General features: G+C 47.3%; 1 protein-coding gene and 2 long non-coding RNA genes across 7 annotated transcripts; 2 read left to right on the forward strand and 1 right to left on the reverse strand.

Annotated features, from left to right (window-relative positions):
- The first annotated feature begins 4,455 nt into the window (after positions 1-4,455).
- On the forward strand, positions 4,456-10,104 carry LOC127293466 (uncharacterized). Its single transcript, XR_007845855.2, has 2 exons — positions 4,456-5,056; positions 9,768-10,104. It is a non-coding gene; the product is annotated as an uncharacterized lncRNA (long non-coding RNA).
- LOC127293467 (uncharacterized) lies at positions 6,437-9,773 on the reverse strand. Of its 5 annotated transcripts, XR_007845859.1 has the most exons (4): positions 9,125-9,773; positions 8,732-8,851; positions 8,239-8,305; positions 6,437-7,496 (listed from the first exon to the last, which is right to left on the reverse strand). It is a non-coding gene; the product is annotated as an uncharacterized lncRNA (long non-coding RNA). The 5 variants fall into 5 exon arrangements; XR_007845857.2 differs by having other exon boundaries at positions 6,437-8,851; positions 9,125-9,508; positions 9,670-9,773; XR_007845856.1 differs by having other exon boundaries at positions 6,437-8,305.
- A 4,696-nt stretch (positions 10,105-14,800) lies between the features above and the next one.
- On the forward strand, positions 14,801-17,442 carry LOC127293465 (endoglucanase 3). Its single transcript, XM_051323098.2, has 7 exons — positions 14,801-15,137; positions 15,232-15,438; positions 15,718-15,918; positions 16,000-16,092; positions 16,261-16,422; positions 16,515-16,790; positions 16,874-17,442. The coding sequence occupies exons 1-7, from the start codon at positions 14,922-14,924 to the stop codon at positions 17,204-17,206; spliced, it is 1,488 nt and encodes a 495-aa protein (XP_051179058.1). The 5' UTR covers positions 14,801-14,921; the 3' UTR covers positions 17,207-17,442.
- Positions 17,443-18,194: the final 752 nt, after the last annotated feature.

The raw sequence follows: 18,194 nt of genomic DNA on the forward strand, positions 1-18,194 counted from the left end.
TTTACCGGCACCTTCTACACCATGGGAAAAATATTAGTATGGATTTTGTGTTGGGTTTGTCGCGTACTAAGAGAGGCCATGATTCTATATTTGTGGTAGTGGATAGATTTTCTAAGATGTCAGACTTTATTGCTTGCCACAAAAGCGACGATGCGTCGCATATTGCTAACCTGTTTTTCAGGGATATGGTACAATTACATGGAGTCCCGAAGACGATTGTTTCTGATCGTGACGTCAAGTTTATGAGCTACTTCTGGAAGACACTTTGGGGAAAGCTGGGGACGAAGCTACTTTTCAGCACTACTTGTCATCCCCAAACTAATGGTCAGACTGAGGTGGTGAATCAAACATTGTCACAACTATTGAGATCCATGATCAAGAAGAACTTGCGAGAGTGGGAGAAGTGTTTGCCGCATGTGGAGTTTGCTTATAACATGGCGGTACACTCTACCACACAGATTTGTCCGTTTGAGGTGGTGTATGGTTTCAAACCCATTACTCAACTTGACTTGTTGCCTCTACCCATACAAGAGAGAGCCAATATGGAGGCATCAAAGAGAGCAGATTTTGTACGAAAGATACATGAGACGACTAGAGAGCTGATTGAGAAGAAGGGCAAGAACAATGCCGCAAGAGTCAACAAGAAGCGCAAGGAGATGTCGTTCAAGCCTGGTGATATGGTCTGGGTTCATTTTCGAAGGACAAGTTTTCCAAGTTGAGGAAGTCCAAGTTACTTCCTCATGGTGCTAGTCCTTACAAAGTGCTTGCCAAGATCAATGACAATGTATATGCTATAGATCTTCCAACAGATGAGTTTGGTGTCAGCAATTCTTTCAATGTTGCTGATTTGACACCGTATGACGGAGAAGACCTTTGAAAGAGAAAAGTCTAAACCCCGTGTTTTGTGTGTTTGATGACAACACTTGAGTTATCTCACCGTGTGCCTTGAGTATCATTGCTAGATTTGCAAGTGCACAGTGACCTCGCTGGACACGTCAAGATCGGAGGACTGAAGCGTAGTTATAGGTAGCTATAGGTTTTCTGGTTTTGTGTGTGTTTCGCGAGGTGACATGGCTGGAGAGAAAAAGGGAAGAAAACCAGTTTTAGCCAGGCCGGTACTACCGGTACCTGTAGCGGTAGTACCGCTACCCCTATAGGTACCGCCCCACGGTACCGCTCTGAGTTATGCGCTGAGATTGTCCCACAGTACGAGTTGCGGTACCTCTGCGGTACCTGGAGCAGTAGTACCTCTCACGAGCGGTAGTACCGCCCATGGTACCGCCCAGGTACCGTAACTAGTTACGGCAGTACCGCTCTGGTACCGCTCTGGTACCGCTTTGGATCCAGTAAGGTTTGGACCCCATTGCGGTACCTCGAGCGGTACCTCTAGCGGTAGTACCGCTCTGCGTCCACATGGACCAGATCTGGGGAATTCGAACTCAGAGCGGTAGTACCGCTTTCCAAAAGCGGTAGTACCGCTTAGGCCAAAACTGGACATAACGGTTGGATTTGGAGGAGCCTATATAAGGGCCCCTTCTTCCCCAACTCGTTTTTATCTCTTCTCTCTCTCTCTCCTCCATTGTTGCTGAGCTTAATCCTTGAGGATCTCCCCAACCATCCAACCAATCTTGCTCAAATTTTGAGGAGTGGTGGAGGAGACCTCGATCTATAGTTCTACCAAGAGAGATTTCACCAATACTTGCTATTCCTTAGTGGATCTTGGTGTTAGGGTTCCTATTATGGGACATTGGAGGAAGTGCATCCATGGAGGCTAGCTTGGTGTTGTACTAGCTCCATGGATTGTTGGGAGCCTCCTTGTGGTGTGGAGCTCGCCCCAACCTTGTGAAGGAATCACCGCCTCGATCGGTGCCTTAGTGGAGAAGGGGGAGCACCTTCGTGGAGCTCTCTCGAGGAAGAAGGTGAGGCCTTCCTTCGTGGTGTGGCCGTCTAGCCTCTTGTGTGAGGCTAGCACCTCCTCAATGCAGACGTACTCCCTTTTGTGGGAGGAACTGCGGGAAACAAACCTCGCCTCGTCTCCGCGCCCTCCGGTTGTCCCGCTCCTTACTCTTACTATCTTGTGATTCCTTTGCTTGTTTTACTTGTCTACGATCATTGTAGGAACACCGCCATCGCTAAAGCTATCATCTTTATCTTCCGTTGCACTAAAAATTGAAAAAGACTAAAACTTGACGTAGCGCCCATTCACCCCCCCCCCCCCTCTTGTTCGCTACGATCCATTCAACCTTGGAGCGTCGAGGTCGACACCTTTTGAAGGGGGGGAGATGATGAGGATATCCCTACTGAACTACTACCTCCGTCATTACATGATGATAAAGATGTTGTTGTGAAGCTAGAGTTCAACGAGGTCAGGATTGGACTCATGACAAGGGCTCATGCAAAGCTACTTAAACAACAGGTGAATTCACTCCTAAATAATATTGCTGATATACATGTTGAGAGCTTTATACTACCTAAGTCGTTGCATTTATGTATGATCATGTATGAGGGAGAATCAAGGATTGCACGTGAAGAAGAAGGGCTACATGAGGTGCTGGACGTGAAGACAATCCACGGACGCGTGAGAGAGGAGAGGGAGGCATGCGCGGAGGAGAAGGTCATCACTGGCATTGTCGGCCTGTGCAGCGGCACTGCCGGCCTGCTGCTAGCGGCACTGCCACCAGGTGCAACCTGGCACTTCCGGCCTAGGTACCCCGGCACTTCCGGCCTCGACACCCCGGCACTGCCGGCCCAGTTTCCGAACCTGTTTGACCGAACCTGTTTCAGGTCGGTTTGTATCAAACTATTGTGACCCATGGTCGTCCTGGACGCCCATATAAGCCCCAGGGACGCCCCCAAATTAGGTTTAGACCATGTTTAAGATAAACCCTAGTTCATAGTTGTTTGCTACCCAAAACTACTGAATTTATACACTCTCCAATTCATTTCGATCTGGAGTTTTATGCTACTGAAGTTTGTGTGATCTATTGTTCCATTAGGAATTAGAAGATTGCAATTTACCGCTTCATGGTCGGCGGCTACGTGCGCAAGTGTGTGGTGTTGTGAATATCTTGCATGGCTGAGAGCTGTTGCATTGGCGATATGAATCAATCGAGAGAATCGTCAGCGTCATACATCCACCATATTCATCGAGTTCATCGTCGTGTTGATCATTATCCACTCTGCTTACTGAGAAGATCGAGCCACCCCTTATCATGTATCCGTCACCGAAATCATCTTCGTTACAGCATTACACCTAGATAGATCACGGGCAATCGGAGAAACGCTAAATAGATTTTTTATTTTCTGCTACGAATCCCCAACACTTATCCCGACGGTTTTTTCTTGGCGGTCTAGCGCGAGAGCAACGATTACGGGCATACCTTGGCCTTGAAAATTGCTAGGGCCCGCCTGTCTTGTTGTAGCGATTACTTCATTAGACCTTAGCGGAAATTCATGGTCACCATAATTTGTATGGATTCGGAAAAGGAGGATAGAGATAAGTTGAGCACAAACAATAATGTAGTTCAAACCTATAGAGGACCATTACATCAAACAATAATATAGGTATCAAGTACTCGAGTATAGATTTCATTGACTATTTTATTTTCTCCCGGACCATCTTTAACCCCATGCTTCTTTTCCAATATGAAAAGAGCATTTTGCCGTCTAAGAGATAAGTCCCTAATCTTATGTAGCGGTAATAAAATATTTTTTACTACTATGTTGTAGAAGTGCATTGGCTTTTCTCAAACTATTTTTGCAGTTGTCTTATATAAGTTATTTGAATGTGCTTTCCTACTTTGAGATAAGATGTTAAAAAAAGAAGTTAAATTTCAAATCAATACCATGATAATGCCTTTGGAAAAATAGTTGTGTAGAACATATCCAATGTCATCATATTTGTAGTCAAAAGGGCATTGGAAACGACTAAAGACGAACTAAAGACAAACTTATTACTAATGAACATAAAATGATATGGCATATATAGTATTTTAATAAAAAGACAAATGAAAACATGCATGCTAATGTGAGCCATCGAATTTTTCTTGAATAATTATGAAAAAATTAAAACGGCACAAAAGTTATTAGGTATTCCCACACAATTGATAATGTTCTTGTCATACTTGTCATTACCATAATATGGAAAAATATAAACATCAAGCATACATGAAGCACCACTAACCAAAACATTTTGTCCATATATAATAGACTAGGAAGTTTGCGGCGCGGCGCACGCCGCGCCCGTGCTGTATAAGATTTTTTGTTCACTTATGGTGTTTTTATTGTGCATTTTAGAGAGATTCAGAAACTTGAAAAGTACTGTACCATTTTAGAGAGATTCGGAAGCTTGAAAGAGAGCACAATTTCAATATGTAGACAGAGGTGCTAAATAAGTATAAGATTATTCTTTAGAAGTCTAATACTACCACGTTTGAAGTTTTATATTTCTTTTCGGAAACTGCAGAAGAAATATGTAAAATTTATAGCTGAAACAGCATGTAAAATTTATTTTTTTGAAGGACACAAATAGGGCCATTTTTTAGGCCCGTTTAAACTGTAACATAGCATTGCTGGGCCGATGTTGTTGGAAATCACGAAGTGGACGGAGAGCACTCAGTGAGTCAGTGAGTGGCTTTCGTGTTCTCTCACGAAAAATATAAGTGAGTGGATAGAGCTTCTGTCATCTTTCCCTTTCCTCTTCCTGGGAGGATGAATTCTTGCAATAAGATCTGTATGAGAGAGAGGTAGAGTTGTCTTTGGGTTGGCAGAAGAAGGCGGAGATCTGGAACAGCGTGCTCCCTGAGGCTACCTCCGTTTCTCTTGGATTCGTCGACGGGTGAGCCGTCGGCACGAACTGGAGGAGCAGTTGGTACTGCTTTCTGTACGCGGCGTCCCGGGAGCCGAGGCAGCGGAGCACACAGGGCAAGCTGAGCGAGGCGAGGATCCTTTTCTTTGGCGGAAGCTGCGTCTGGACAGAGGCAGCGGCCGTCAACTTCGGCGCAGGCAACGATTGCTGGTCCTTGCCGTTGTCCGCCGTGAAGGGATTAATGGTCTGGTACGCTTCTGTTACTTGATTATAAGTTGCTGGCTTGCTGCTATTAGCTTTCCTACTGCAAGTTTGTTAATGTGTTCTTTTTCGTAGAGGAAATTTGCTGAATTTTCGCATTGTTAGCATAGCAGTGTATTCTGTGACTGAATTATTTGTGCGTTTATCTAGCAAAATGTTGCTTCAAATTTGTTTGGAATAGTGTCTTCTATATCTGTATTATTACTTGTAAGCATCACCATAAGAATGCGCATGAGAAATGTACATATTTAGATCGACTAACTACAAAATTCCTATGTTTGTCATGTAATAAAAAAATGTAATAGGTGAAAACAATAAAGAATAAACTTTGAAGAATAATTTAACTGGAAACTCTATGCAGACTATTCTTATATATGGGCTGTAAGCATTTTGTACAATCGTAGTTTACTTTAACCTGTAGGCTGGACACTAAATTTTTCAGCTAGTGGTGAGGCCAACATTACTTTAGATTATCTCTCCTAGGAATGCCCCTCTGTAGTTGTCAGTTACGTAAAAAGTTCAGAGGTTAAAATCTACTTTGGAGTTTTAGTTTGTGAGTTGTAGTAGTCCGACATCGCTCTAGGATAATTAGATATCTTAAACTAAAACAATAGAAGATAAGTGATATTCATACTATGAGATCCCAACTAATAAAAATGCACAATTCCGTTGAACAGTCTTGCAAGTCGCTATTCTATTGTTTAACTTACCAAGAACCCTTACTTGGAGGAAGTTGAGGTTTCTATTATGTAATTCCAGCAACAACTCCAAAGCGAGTAAAATCATGGCATTAATATGATTGATTAGTTTAGTTATGCACAATTTGTTATGTTGAACTGTAGGCTGTAGCACCTTTGACCACCACCTAAACCCCGCAGTACTGTGTTACTGTTTTAACCTGACAGTTTTTGGTAGGTAACCAGAAATATTATAACCATGCTAATCCATTCCCTCACAGTCCACTTTGCTCGGCAGCAGATTTGCTACTTGACAACAAATTGGTCAAACCACAAATTCTTGATGGTAATGTATTTGTTCCTAGTAGTTCATATGGTAGGTTCAGGTATCCTTGAGATTTCCATATAATCACTTGGAAAATTTATATCTGATGTTGAAGGAACTAACGTTGATTCTTTCTGGATTGCATTGGGTATGTAAGTCCCTCCTACCAATTCTTTATCCATGGTTCATCTCTAATTACAAATGTGAATGTCCATACCTATGTGCTCTTAGGATGATATCAACGCTGGCAAGAGCTACATCACATAATTGGTTAACGTACTGCTTGATCTCTAAGACTGCAAGTAGAGTAGTAGTAGGAGCTATAAGAAAATAATAAGATTTCTATTATAGCACTATACCAGAACATCAAGAAACCTCTGGTTTAGTATTCTGTATACTACTCATCTCATAACTTCTGGTTTTGAAACGACAACATATTACATACTCATGTCATCTAAGGTCCACACCTGTCATTTATGGTTTCAACACTTCGGTAATCCCTTGTTGTGAATTCCTAAGATGCCTCATACTTCTTTATCAACAATCTTCATACTGGTTCTAGGCTTTAGATCAACTTCTCTGAGATGTTGTAAGACCAAGACCACAACTCTTCGCTTACATAACCGGCTGCCATTTGCTCTGACTCCACAAGTTCGTCATTCTGACATTATTAAATAGAGTAAGGCAGTAAATTTGTACATAATGAACAATCGAAGAAATAACAATACAGCGGTACAGAGGAAACTATGGCCTTCTAAATCTTCAGGTTTGCTCAGTGTCAATACTTCATGTGGATTTCATTAGTATATCTCAATACTTGATTAGGAGCAACTCTAAAATGATGTTCAAATGCCAATGACAACTGCAATTTGATCCTTGGAACTCGAAAATGTCAGCACTGAAGTTCGCTCAATGCCAGTACTTTATGTGGAGCTCATCAGTATATCTTGGTACACAATTAGAAGCAACTCGAGTTCCAATGCCAGGAGTTTGATCCTCTGATTTCATACATATTAGTATATGATTCAAAAAACAAAGCATCATCGTGCTCAATCTGGAAGGAAGATGGTTCGTAAATGAACTTGCAGCTTAGATGAGGAACTACTTGCAAAATGAACAGTGCTAATAGGCGTACAAATCTTTGTAGGATATGCACATCACTTCAGAATATGAAGCAATAGTCGATGTTATTGTACATCCTTTTTTGCTTAAGTTGGAAGACCTCACTGTAACAAACACAAATCATTCTCTATTACTGGTAAACTGGCAGACACTAATTATACATGGCAACAATGATACAATAATATCAGTTCAGTGTGCGTGTGTGGTGTATTACCCATTCCATCTTCGTTCACCTTGATCGAAAAGCAGACAAACATATTGAGATAGACAGAGACATATTGAGATAGAAATGTTGGCATCTACCCTGCTCAAATAAACAGCCTTTTTTAAGAATTAATAACAACTGCAGGGAAAAAACATAACTGAGCACACTTTATGCACTGATACATAGCTTCAGCTGCAACAAAATCTACAACTTGTAGTTAGCAAAGCTTTAGTCCCTGAACTACATAAACAGAGCTTGTAGTTAGTAGAGCTTTAGTCCCTGAACTACATAATCAGAGCAGGTCCATCTTAGATCTTACCGATTAACTATGCACATGAAAAGCATATGTAATTTTCCTTTTGAAAACCAAAAAAGTTGCAGATATATAGCATGAAGTAGGCAGACCAATAATCCCATTGGTGAACATAACTGTTCTACCAAATTGACCAAGCATGCAGAGGCAAAGTAACATACTTTGCAAAGGGCAATGAGTTGGGTCACTTTTTTTATATGAAGCTTCATCTCAATAACTTCATTAAGAAAATTACTTCTTATTCTTGTACCATGTAACTTATGTGCGGTTGAAGAATATTTGACAGGGTATGTGGGCACACCCTGCTGAACTATATGTAAGATAAGTAGATAGCTGAACACAAACATTGTATGCATAATTAATGAACTATTCTTTCATCAGAGAGGCAAACAGAACACAAATAACACATTTAAATCTGCATTTGACCATCCGTTGAAGTAACAGAATTTAGATGAACTGTAACAGGATCTTTTTTAAAGCTTTCTTGTATGGAGCTACAACAAATCGTATTGGAGTACCATTATCTACCTGTTCTTGAGTCTTTGTCCTTCCGAATTCCATGGCCAGCTCCCCTTCTAGATCTATTCGGTTGAAGCTTAGTGAACAATATAAAACATGACATGAGTTATAACAGCGAGGAAAAATGTGCCACTTCCAGTAAATTTTTCTTCAGTAAATCAGCCAGCTAGCAGTCGATCCCAAAAATAGAATTTATTATCTTAGCAATTCGAAATGAGTTTAATTTCTATCGGAATGGTAAGGTAGACCATCATTTGAAATATGTAAACTGGTCCTGCTGAATTTTTTTCCTCTTAAATCCTTACAAAGTTCGAAACAAAAATTTCATGTAAAAAAGGCGGTACTATAACTTATACTGATACCTCACCAGTTCTTTGCGTGTGAATGGTGCAATACTACAATATTTTTTTACAACAGATTTGTGAACCCTTTAGGCTCTAATCCATGCTTTAGAAGTTTTGTCTAAGAAGAGTAATAAGATGGGGACGGAGTGCTTGCTCACCTCACATGGCGATGTGGCCGAGGGGCATCTAAGATGCTAGTCAGTGGAGCTTGTCACCCTTGGGTGTGCAGTAGAAGAGGCCACGGGCTGCAATTCATCTCCGAAGTTTAGGAGGAGCACCTACATTAGTAAGATGTAGAAAATGTGAGAGCTCTATTAGCTAGCCAAGTGAATCATTGTTTATATCCACTACACCAATTTTTATTGATAGTAAAAAAGAATGCCTCAAACCATGACTTTCCAGTACCTAGCATGAGTCTACTCACGGCAACAGCTAAAACTAAAGTACATAGGAACATACAAATAAATATGCTTCATATCTGAAGCTGTGTAACATAAAAACAAACAGGTGGATGGCACCAATACACAGTGCATATGATCAGGAATGCGCACCCAGAAATAAATAGGGAGCATAATGAAGGGAAAGGCGAGGTGGAGGAGTAGAGAGTGGCAGGCGCAAGTTACTTCTCTGGCAGAGGCAGACCTCCTTCGTCTGCCTGCACATAGTTTAGCATTGGGACATCAAATTAATATGAACAGAAGAAGAAAAGATGCATCAGAAGTATGCATTTTGAGTAACTAATAGTCCAAAATATCATGTCCAGAAGTGAAATTTAAGAAACTCCAATGCAACTAAAATACTCTAAATTTATTATGTACATGTATTCTGATAACTCAACTTTTGTCTCTGGTAAGCAGTGCTCAGTCTAATAGGGTTCAGGTTTGTAAAAAGGACTGTTCGCTGGTCGGGGGCATGATCCAATCTGGGAACCACAACTGTAGTGAAACACGTGCACAACAACATGATCAGTTATCTGGAAAAATTACATGATGCTTTGTTTAACCATCATGATCGATGCGTTCATTGTATAATATACAATTTGACCAGAAGAATGTCTATTCAGAGATTTGTTATTAAGATTTGCAAGGGAAAATACCTGCGATGCAGTCTTCGCATCCTGATACTCATTCTGACATGTTTAGCTATAACATTTGTAGCCAGAGCACCAAATGCTTATAAGTCTATTTTTTGCAGGTTCCCTCCCAAGAAAGGAGCTGCAGTTTGTCTATCTAAGAAAAGAGGAGCAGCAATCTGTCTATTAGGACTAATGCACAAAAATGACGGACAAAACACAGAAGATAGTGGCCTGCCAATAATCTCCTTCCCATGTTAGTAAACAAGGCAAACAGCTCCACTTCACCACAATCACTTGCATCAACATCACAAACTGGTAAGTAACCAAACAATATGGATCATGGATGTTGTATGGGAAACAGACGTAGATGATTTGCTGAGCACATCAGCCCTGTGACTTTTAGCAGCAACCATATGGTCACACTTCCACTGTCGCTACATCAGCGCGAGAGCAGGGCAGGGGCCTACTGAAAAAGCAGTGGCGGGGCGAGGTCTGCATGATTGAGCAAGGCAAGGCCATCGTGAAGGAGGCAGCAGCAGATCTCTTTGTGGCCGCGGAGGGGATGAAGACTGAAGGTTGTAGGAAGGGTTGGAGAGGTGAGCGGTGGCCAGGGAGGAGATGTTTACCGGCCCATCCCTTGCGGCACTGACTCCATCCCCAACGTCTCCCCCTCTGCCCCGCCTCCGCATCGCCCCAAGCAGCTTTGGGAGGATAAGGAGGCGGAGGAGGGCGCTGAAGAGGAGGTGGAGGGAGGGGAGCAGATGTGGCGGCCAGGGTCTCACCAGTGGGGTTTCGCCCCCAGATCATAGGCGTCGAGGTTGTGAGGATCTTCATCCGGCAAGCCACCGGCGTCTGGGGCGGTATCTGCTGGATCCTTCGGTACACGCGTCGGCCAGGAAGGAATAGGACGGCGCTGGCCCCTTGGCGGAGCATGTGAGCAGCAGCCATGGAGATTTTTTTGGCCTGGCCGATGGGGATTGGGAGGAAGAGGTAGTGGCTTGCGACTGGATTGGGGAGGAAGAGGGCCTACACGGCACCGCTTTACCGCTTTGAACCGGGGGAGACCGGATATCAGGGGTACATAAAAGAAAAAAAAAATAGGAAATCAGAATTACCGGATGTAGCTGCATGGAGCAACCGGAAGCCTCCCGGTAACCCCTAATTTTACTCACGGAAATAAAGGAAGGAGCAAAATTAGCAGGGCTGCATTTACGTCCCATTTACAGGACCTGTGCGCGTCTACAGTGGAAGAAAGGGGACGTGGCCACATTTGATTGGACAAAAAGGTGAGGAAACAGTACCCAAAACGTTATGGTTCCAGCAAAGTGGTTTAGCTTTTATATAGGTTATAATTGGCTAATGTAGATAATGGTTGGTGTTTTATTTATAGTTAAAAGGGTGTAATGAATTGAGCATCGAAGATATGATCTTTAAGGAGAACATGAATATTTGTTTTTTAGGGGAACATAAAAGATATGTGAATATACTAAATACTATGAAAAAAGGTTTATGGATCCAGTGGCTCGTGTAATGGTGTGGCCCGTCCACCTTAAGATTTGTCCTATCCTCCCATGCCACCTCACTTCTGCCCCCACCTTAATAAAATGGGCCGAATCTGCTACAACAACAAAAATTGCAGATAAAAGAGTACTCTAGTTTCGGGAAATATTTGATTGGTTTCTGTTGCGACTGCTAGAGATGCAAGCGGGTCAGTGTTAGGGTACTCTTTACTCTCTTCTGTCAAAAAATAAACTAAAGGGGAGTGCTCCGGTGTCCCCCCCCACGCCAATAAAATTGAAGGGGCAAGTTTACGGAAAGAATTATGCATACCCCATAACTTTCAGAAAATAGACAAACAACCCCTCAAGTTAAAACCAAACCCCTGTTTTACATGGTGTAGTAGTTAAATAAAAACCAGCCAATGCCACGTTCGACTAGGCGAGCGAACTGAAAAAACGAAGTTCAGTCTCCCGAAAATCAATTTTCGAGCAGTTTAGAAGGTGGCGCAGAACATCACCCATATTCGGAACAAAAAAAACGCAAATTCAAATTTGGCATCGCAAACAAGTTTAGAAAAGTGAAATTCAAACTACATAGTTGCATATTTGCATAGTTGTGGTCGCAAAAGAGATTACATTTAGTCTGGTTGTCGGCGACCAACTCCTAACTAAGCTAATTTCGCACGTTGGCGACCTACTCTACGCGTGGTGGAGGACGACGCCGTCAGCGGCCTATTCGGAGTCGAGGTCGATGACCTCCTGCTTCACGCGGCGGACGGCCGCCTCCTTCTGCGCCACCTCGTACGCGCGCACGACACGGATGGCTTCCGCCTCCTTGCGATGGAAGCACGCGCACGCCTCGGGCTTCGAGATGACGGCGACCTGTTGGATCACCGTCGCCTCCTCCTCGTCGTTGAGGACGTAATCCGCCGACTGTAGAACAATGCGCGCCGGCGCCGCCTCCTCCTCCTTGATGCTGTTGTCGGCGACTGGCGGCGCAAGCGCACCGCCTGACGCGCCGGAGGAAGACCCCTCACTGTTGTTGGCGTAGCGGGCGAGATTCCCCGGTGGCGTCAGGCCCCAGTTGGTCCAGCGGCGCGCGCTGCGCTTCCGCGCGCCCTCCGAGCGGTTCCATTTTCGCCGCTCGGCCTCGGAGTGGAAGATGGGGAGGGGGGCGTGGCGGAGAGTTGCTCCCGCCAATCCGCCCGCCTCCCCTCCCACCGCTGCCCGCGCCAGCCATGCGTTCGCGGTGGAGGTCGCGGAAGTGGAGATACGGCGGCCGCAAGGGCACGATTGCTTACCGGAAGTGGAAGCACGTGTGGCGGAGGAAGTGAACGCGGAGGCGGGGAGTAGGGTTTGGAACCCTACTCCACTCTGTGGCATGTATAAATACGGGGCGAGCCTCGCGTTTCTCGGGCCCCCGAGATATTTTTACGGGCCGGGCCACCGATTCAGATTCCGTTCTGCGACGCTTGGGGCCCGAACTCGTATATCCGCCAAAAAATTCAGTTCCGGCGGCATTTACGGGTTCTGTTAGAGTTGCTCTAAGAGAGCCTTCGGCGGCCGAGCCCCATTTTGATGCACAACTCATTCCCTATCTCCCCGGACCTCTGTGATTAATTAATTGAACATCTATGTGCTCCTTGAGTTGCATCGACCGACACCGCCACCTCGATCTCCGGTTCATGGCGAGCTCGACGAAGCATCGTCGTTCAGTTAATCTAGTGGGAAGGTTCCTAGTAGCCTAGCTTCTGCAGCACCGAAAGTTCAAGAAGAAGCCCACATCATCCACTCCATCCGCGCTCGCCATTACGGTGCAGGCAAAGGTCCAGGGCCGGTTAACATGTAGGAGGCCGTCCCTGTCGACCCCAGTAGTCATACTGCCTTGACCTTTGCCTCAGTCCAAACGCCATCCCAGCGAGGGTCATTGTCGGCCCAAGTCGTCTTCGGGTTGTCGAGCTCGAACTCGGCGATGGCGCGACGGCGGCGCTTGGCTGACCTACGTTGCGCCCTGAGGTCGGCGAAGAAGGCCTGCGTGTTGTCGACGTCGCTGGGAAACTGCGCCCTCCACTGGCGCATCAACTCCTCGTCGCGCTCGGCGATGGCGATCCGGTGCTGCGCCTGGCGGTGGCGGCGACGGTCCTCCTCGTTGACGAGGCACGGAGCGGGCGCTAGGAACTCCGCCTCCTCCAGCGACTCGACGTCCCGGAAGTTGAGGTCACGCCGTGGCCGCCGGAATCGCCACGCGGCCACGTCGTAGGCGCGCGCCGCCAGCTCCGGCGTGTTGTAGGTGCGGAAGCCGCCGGCGCCAATCTCCGCGTAGAACGTCCTGTTCGGACGCCGCGGAAACCGGACGTTCCGCGGCGGCGCGTCGGCATCCCGGCGACGAAGGAGCGGAGGCGACGAAGGAGAGCGGCGGCGACGCGGGGCGCGGGGAAGCGGCGAGGCGAGGCGAAGCGGTGGAACTTTCCGTGGCGGTGTGTTGCGCGCGCAAGCTGCGCTTTATAGCACGCGCGAAGCGACGCGGCAAGTTTGGCGCTCGGGATACCGCGATAGCGTGCGTGGGGGAAATGTTTCCTTTCCCGCGCCGGTTTGGCGTGCCCGCTGGAGACGCGCGGGAGGGTGCGCGCGGCAAAAAACGGTTGAAACGCGATGGTGCGCCGTTTCGCGCCTCTGTTGGAGATGCTCTTATGGACAGAGGAGACGAGGCTGCCGATGTGCTCTGCCCGCCATGGTCAAGAACGGAGGGAGGGAGAATGCGTTTATTTGCGAGTGGTGAGTAGGGGTCAGGAACACGACGAGAATGAGCGCCTCCATGGTCGCCGCGCCGAAGGAGCGAGCAAGATCGCCGGATTCTGGATATTTAGGGGGCGAGGAGAGGCCAAGGACGATGGTGCTGAAGGAGAATTTTAATCCTCCTAGTGAAACATGGCATTGGCTGGTTTTTATTTAACTGCCACACCATGTAAAATAGGGGTTCGGTTTTGACTTGAGGGGTTGTTTGTCTATTTTCTGAAAGTTATGGGACATGTATAATTCTTTCGGTAAACTTGCCCCTTCAATTTTATTGGCGTAGGGGGGGACACCGGAGCACTCCCCTAAACTAAAATGATGATGATGTTACTCGAAAAGACTGCTACGGCGGGTTAACCACTCAATTAACATTTCCACACTCTTTTTTGACTTGGTAAAAACAGAACCTATCCACACATGGCAAATGCTTCCTGGGCGACCACAATGCACAAGAGAATCAACTTTGGAGCATATCAGGAATCCTGAAATGCCTTTGCAGAGAATCCGGAAACTAGTTACTACTACTAGGGCTGCCATTAAGTTGCAACGAGCCATATTGGATTATGTCTTCATGCGCCAAAATGATCTCTGAAAACGCCGGTGGCATCACAAAAGAGGAAGTATCAAGCCCAGCTCACCCTCCATTGCCATGTGAACAAGCTGAAAACTGGAGTAGAGCCATTTGTTTGTTTAAAGCCTGAGCTCCCCCCCTCCATTGCCATGTGAACAAGCTCACATCTGGCAGAAAAAACTGGACTATAATAACTTGTCCATCTCATTCTCCAAGAAGGAAAAAACAAAAATGCGAATAATAGAGAGAAAAAAGAGCGGACTGTGTGTCTTTAAAAGCAGCGCTCAAGTGCCAACTATAATGGCAGAGGAGGCACAGCAGTAGAGCCAGGAAAGCAGGCGCAGAGGAGAGGAGGCGGGTAACCGGTAGCGAGTAGTGAAGGCCACCTTTTTCTCCCCTCCTGTTGCCTCATGGCTCTCCTCCGCTTCCCCATCTTCCTGCTCGCCGTCCTACTCCTCCACAATGCCGCCGCCTTGCCGCACCACGGCCCCGCCAAGCACGACTACAGAGACGCTCTCACCAAGTCCATCCTCTTCTTCGAGGGCCAGAGGTCCGGGAAGCTGCCGCCGTCCCAGCGCGTGTCCTGGCGCAGGGACTCCGGACTCTCCGACGGCTCTTCTATCAAGGCAAGCTCAGCTACAACACCTCTGCTCCTCTGCATTTTCATGGCATTCTCCTTTGCTAGTCGCTTCTTTCTCTGTTCTTACGTTTTGTTTTCAGGTTGATTTGACGGGCGGGTACTACGACGCCGGGGACAACGTCAAGTTCGGGTTCCCGCTCGCATTCAGCGCGACGATGCTGGCATGGAGCGTGCTGGAGTTCGGCGGGATGATGAAGGGGGAGCTGCAGCACGCCAGGGACGCCGTCCGCTGGGGCTCCGACTACCTCCTCAAGGCCACCTCCCACCCCGACACCGTCTACGTCCAGGTACCCTCACCCAACTCCTTCTCGCACTACCCCATTCTCCTGCGTGAGGATGAAGTTATAGGTCGCCATTCTTTACCCGGCGTTTCCGGCGCCGATGCATGGGGTGTTCTTCACCACAAAGCACAAACATTTCTTCACAAAAGTCGTTATGTTCTCTTTGAGAAAAAAAGATGTGTACTTGACGCTCATGCCGTCGTGTGTGGACCAGACACAGACATACAATGTGTGGGCGTTTGCCTCTAGTTCAACTCACTGTGTACTCTCCCTGTTGAATCCTAGGTTGGGGACGCGAGCAAGGACCACGCGTGCTGGGAGCGGCCGGAGGACATGGACACGGCGAGGACCGTGTACAAGGTCGACCCGAGCACCCCCGGCTCCGACGTCGCCGCCGAGACCGCCGCCGCCCTCGCCGCGGCTTCCCTCGTCTTCCGCAAGTCCGACCCGGTCTACTCCAGCCGCCTCGTCGCCAGGGCCAAGCGGGTACGCATAGCAGCGCACCACATTGCCCATCCTCTGCACCTTGCTTGCTGTGCAGAGCAATGACGCTCTGTTTTTGTGTAGGTGTTCGAGTTCGCTGACAAGCACAGGGGCACATACAGCACCAAGCTCTCGGCATACGTCTGCCCATACTACTGCTCCTATTCAGGATACCAGGTCCCAACTAAACCATTATTGTAAAACTTCTTGCTTTGGCTGCCATTGGCTCCAGAGACCTATGAAAAAAAAGGATACTATACTTGCGTGCTCTCTGCCCTATGCGCGCCGTTTCCTTTTCGCTCACCTCTCACTCTCGTGTGTTGTTTTATGATCTGTCGAAAAAAGGATGAGCTGCTATGGGGCGCCGCATGGCTGCACAGGGCCACCAAGAACCCAACCTACCTCAACTACATCAAGGTGAACGGCCAGATCCTCGGCGCCGACGAGCAGGACAACACCTTTGGCTGGGACAACAAGCACGCTGGAGCAAGAATCCTCATCTCCAAGGTACTAGTAAACTTGATCCGAGGGAGTCTGTTAACATTGAACTGGAGAGCAAGAGAGATTGTTGTGACACTTGCTTCGTCTTGGACGAGCAGTCCTTCTTGGTGCAGAAGGTGGGCGCCCTGCAGGAGTACAAGGGCCACGCCGACAGCTTCATCTGCTCCATGGTTCCCGGAACCCCCACCGACCAGACGCAGTACACCAAGGGCGGCCTCCTCTTCAAGCTCAGCGACAGCAACATGCAGTACGTCACATCCAGTTCCTTCCTCCTGCTCACCTACGCCAAGTACCTCGCCTTCTCCAAGAAGACCGTCTCCTGCGGCGGCGCCACCGTCACGCCGCAGCGCCTCCGTGCCATTGCCAGGCGCCAGGTCAGCCACATTGCCCGCCCTGATTAATCCTTTCCACCCTCGTCAACGACAGAACATCGATCATCTCATCGTTTTCGCTCTAGGTTGACTACTTGCTTGGGACCAACCCGATGGGCCTGTCGTACATGGTGGGGTACGGACCCAAGTACCCGAAGAAGCTCCACCACCGGGCCTCCTCCCTCCCCTCCGTCGCGGCGCACCCGGATAAGATCGGCTGCTCGCAGGGGTTCACCGGCCTCTACTCCGGCGCGGCCAACCCCAACGTGCACGTCGGTGCCGTCGTCGGCGGGCCCAACCAGAACGACCAGTTCCCCGACCAGCGCAACGACTACGAGCACTCCGAGCCGGCCACCTACATCAACGCGCCGCTCGTAGGAGCGCTCGCCTACCTCGCCCACTCCTCCGGCCAGCTCTAGGAAGATTAACCCAAGATTAATTGTTTGCCTTAATTGCTCCAGCGATTAAGTCAGCTAATTCATTGTGATTCGGGGACCCCAGTGCAAGCAACACTAGCGGGTCTTGATTTATCCCTACTACTGTACTAGTAGTACTTGTACTTGTTCTGGGTGATTAGTAGTACGCCCAAGTGTGATTCGTGCACTATGTTTGTTGCAACTCGCAACTCAACCGTGAAATCAAGTGTTTCTATTAAGATATTGTGTAATCGGTCCTCCGTACCGTTTACTACTCTGTTCATCGAGAAAATTCATTCTTTGGGATATTCTTTCGATAGAGAGAGATGAAGTATATTAATACCGATGCCAAGAGCTTTCGATAGAGAGAGATGAAGTATATTAATAGAGAGAATAGCCACAATACCATTAGTCAAAACCGAACTTGCCAAAATACCACCGAAAAAACCACAGTTGCCAAAATACCACTCCGTTTAGGTTTTTGATGCCAAAATACCATCATGCACTAACTGAGACGAACATCCACAAAAAAAAGACTTACATGCCCTTCCCTCTTCAGACATGGTCACCAATAATTTCAGCACCAGATCGTGTATTCCAAAGGCAATTGGACAACATCAGTTCAATAACATTGAGCACCATTTGACATCTATTTGTACAATGAAATCGTCCATCAATTCACGCTGAAACACAGAAACAGCAAAATCTGAATTTTCTGGGTGCAGTCTACAAATAACAGTACTCTGTAACCTAAGAGAAGGTTGAGAAGAAGCAATATCGTAGAGGATGTAGCAAAGGAGTGTCGGGCAGAGCTGGGAGGGGCGGGGAGAGTCGCGGGCCGGACGAGCACGGCAGGCTGCAGGTCCTCGCGTCGCCTGCAGGTCACCTTGCCGAGCCGAGCCCCGCGTCGGGCTTAGCGCGACGAGATCGTGGGCCAAGTTGGAGAGATCTGCCGGCGGCGCTGAGCTGCAGAGGTCGGGCACATGAGTGG

The sequence above is a fragment of the Lolium perenne genome, chromosome 3 (genome assembly GCF_019359855.2).
Source record: "Lolium perenne isolate Kyuss_39 chromosome 3, Kyuss_2.0, whole genome shotgun sequence".
Taxonomy (NCBI): domain Eukaryota; kingdom Viridiplantae; phylum Streptophyta; class Magnoliopsida; order Poales; family Poaceae; genus Lolium; species Lolium perenne.

Bases quoted from the DNA above. Each gene is read 5' to 3' on its own strand.
- LOC127293465 (XM_051323098.2), top strand. From the start codon at position 14,922: ATGGCTCTCCTCCGCTTCCCCATCTTCCTGCTCGCCGTCCTACTCCTC. The intron at 15,439-15,717 runs GTACCCTCACCC...GTTGAATCCTAG, and splicing joins CCGACACCGTCTACGTCCAG to GTTGGGGACGCGAGCAAGGA. The intron at 16,791-16,873 runs GTCAGCCACATT...TTTTCGCTCTAG, and splicing joins GTGCCATTGCCAGGCGCCAG to GTTGACTACTTGCTTGGGAC.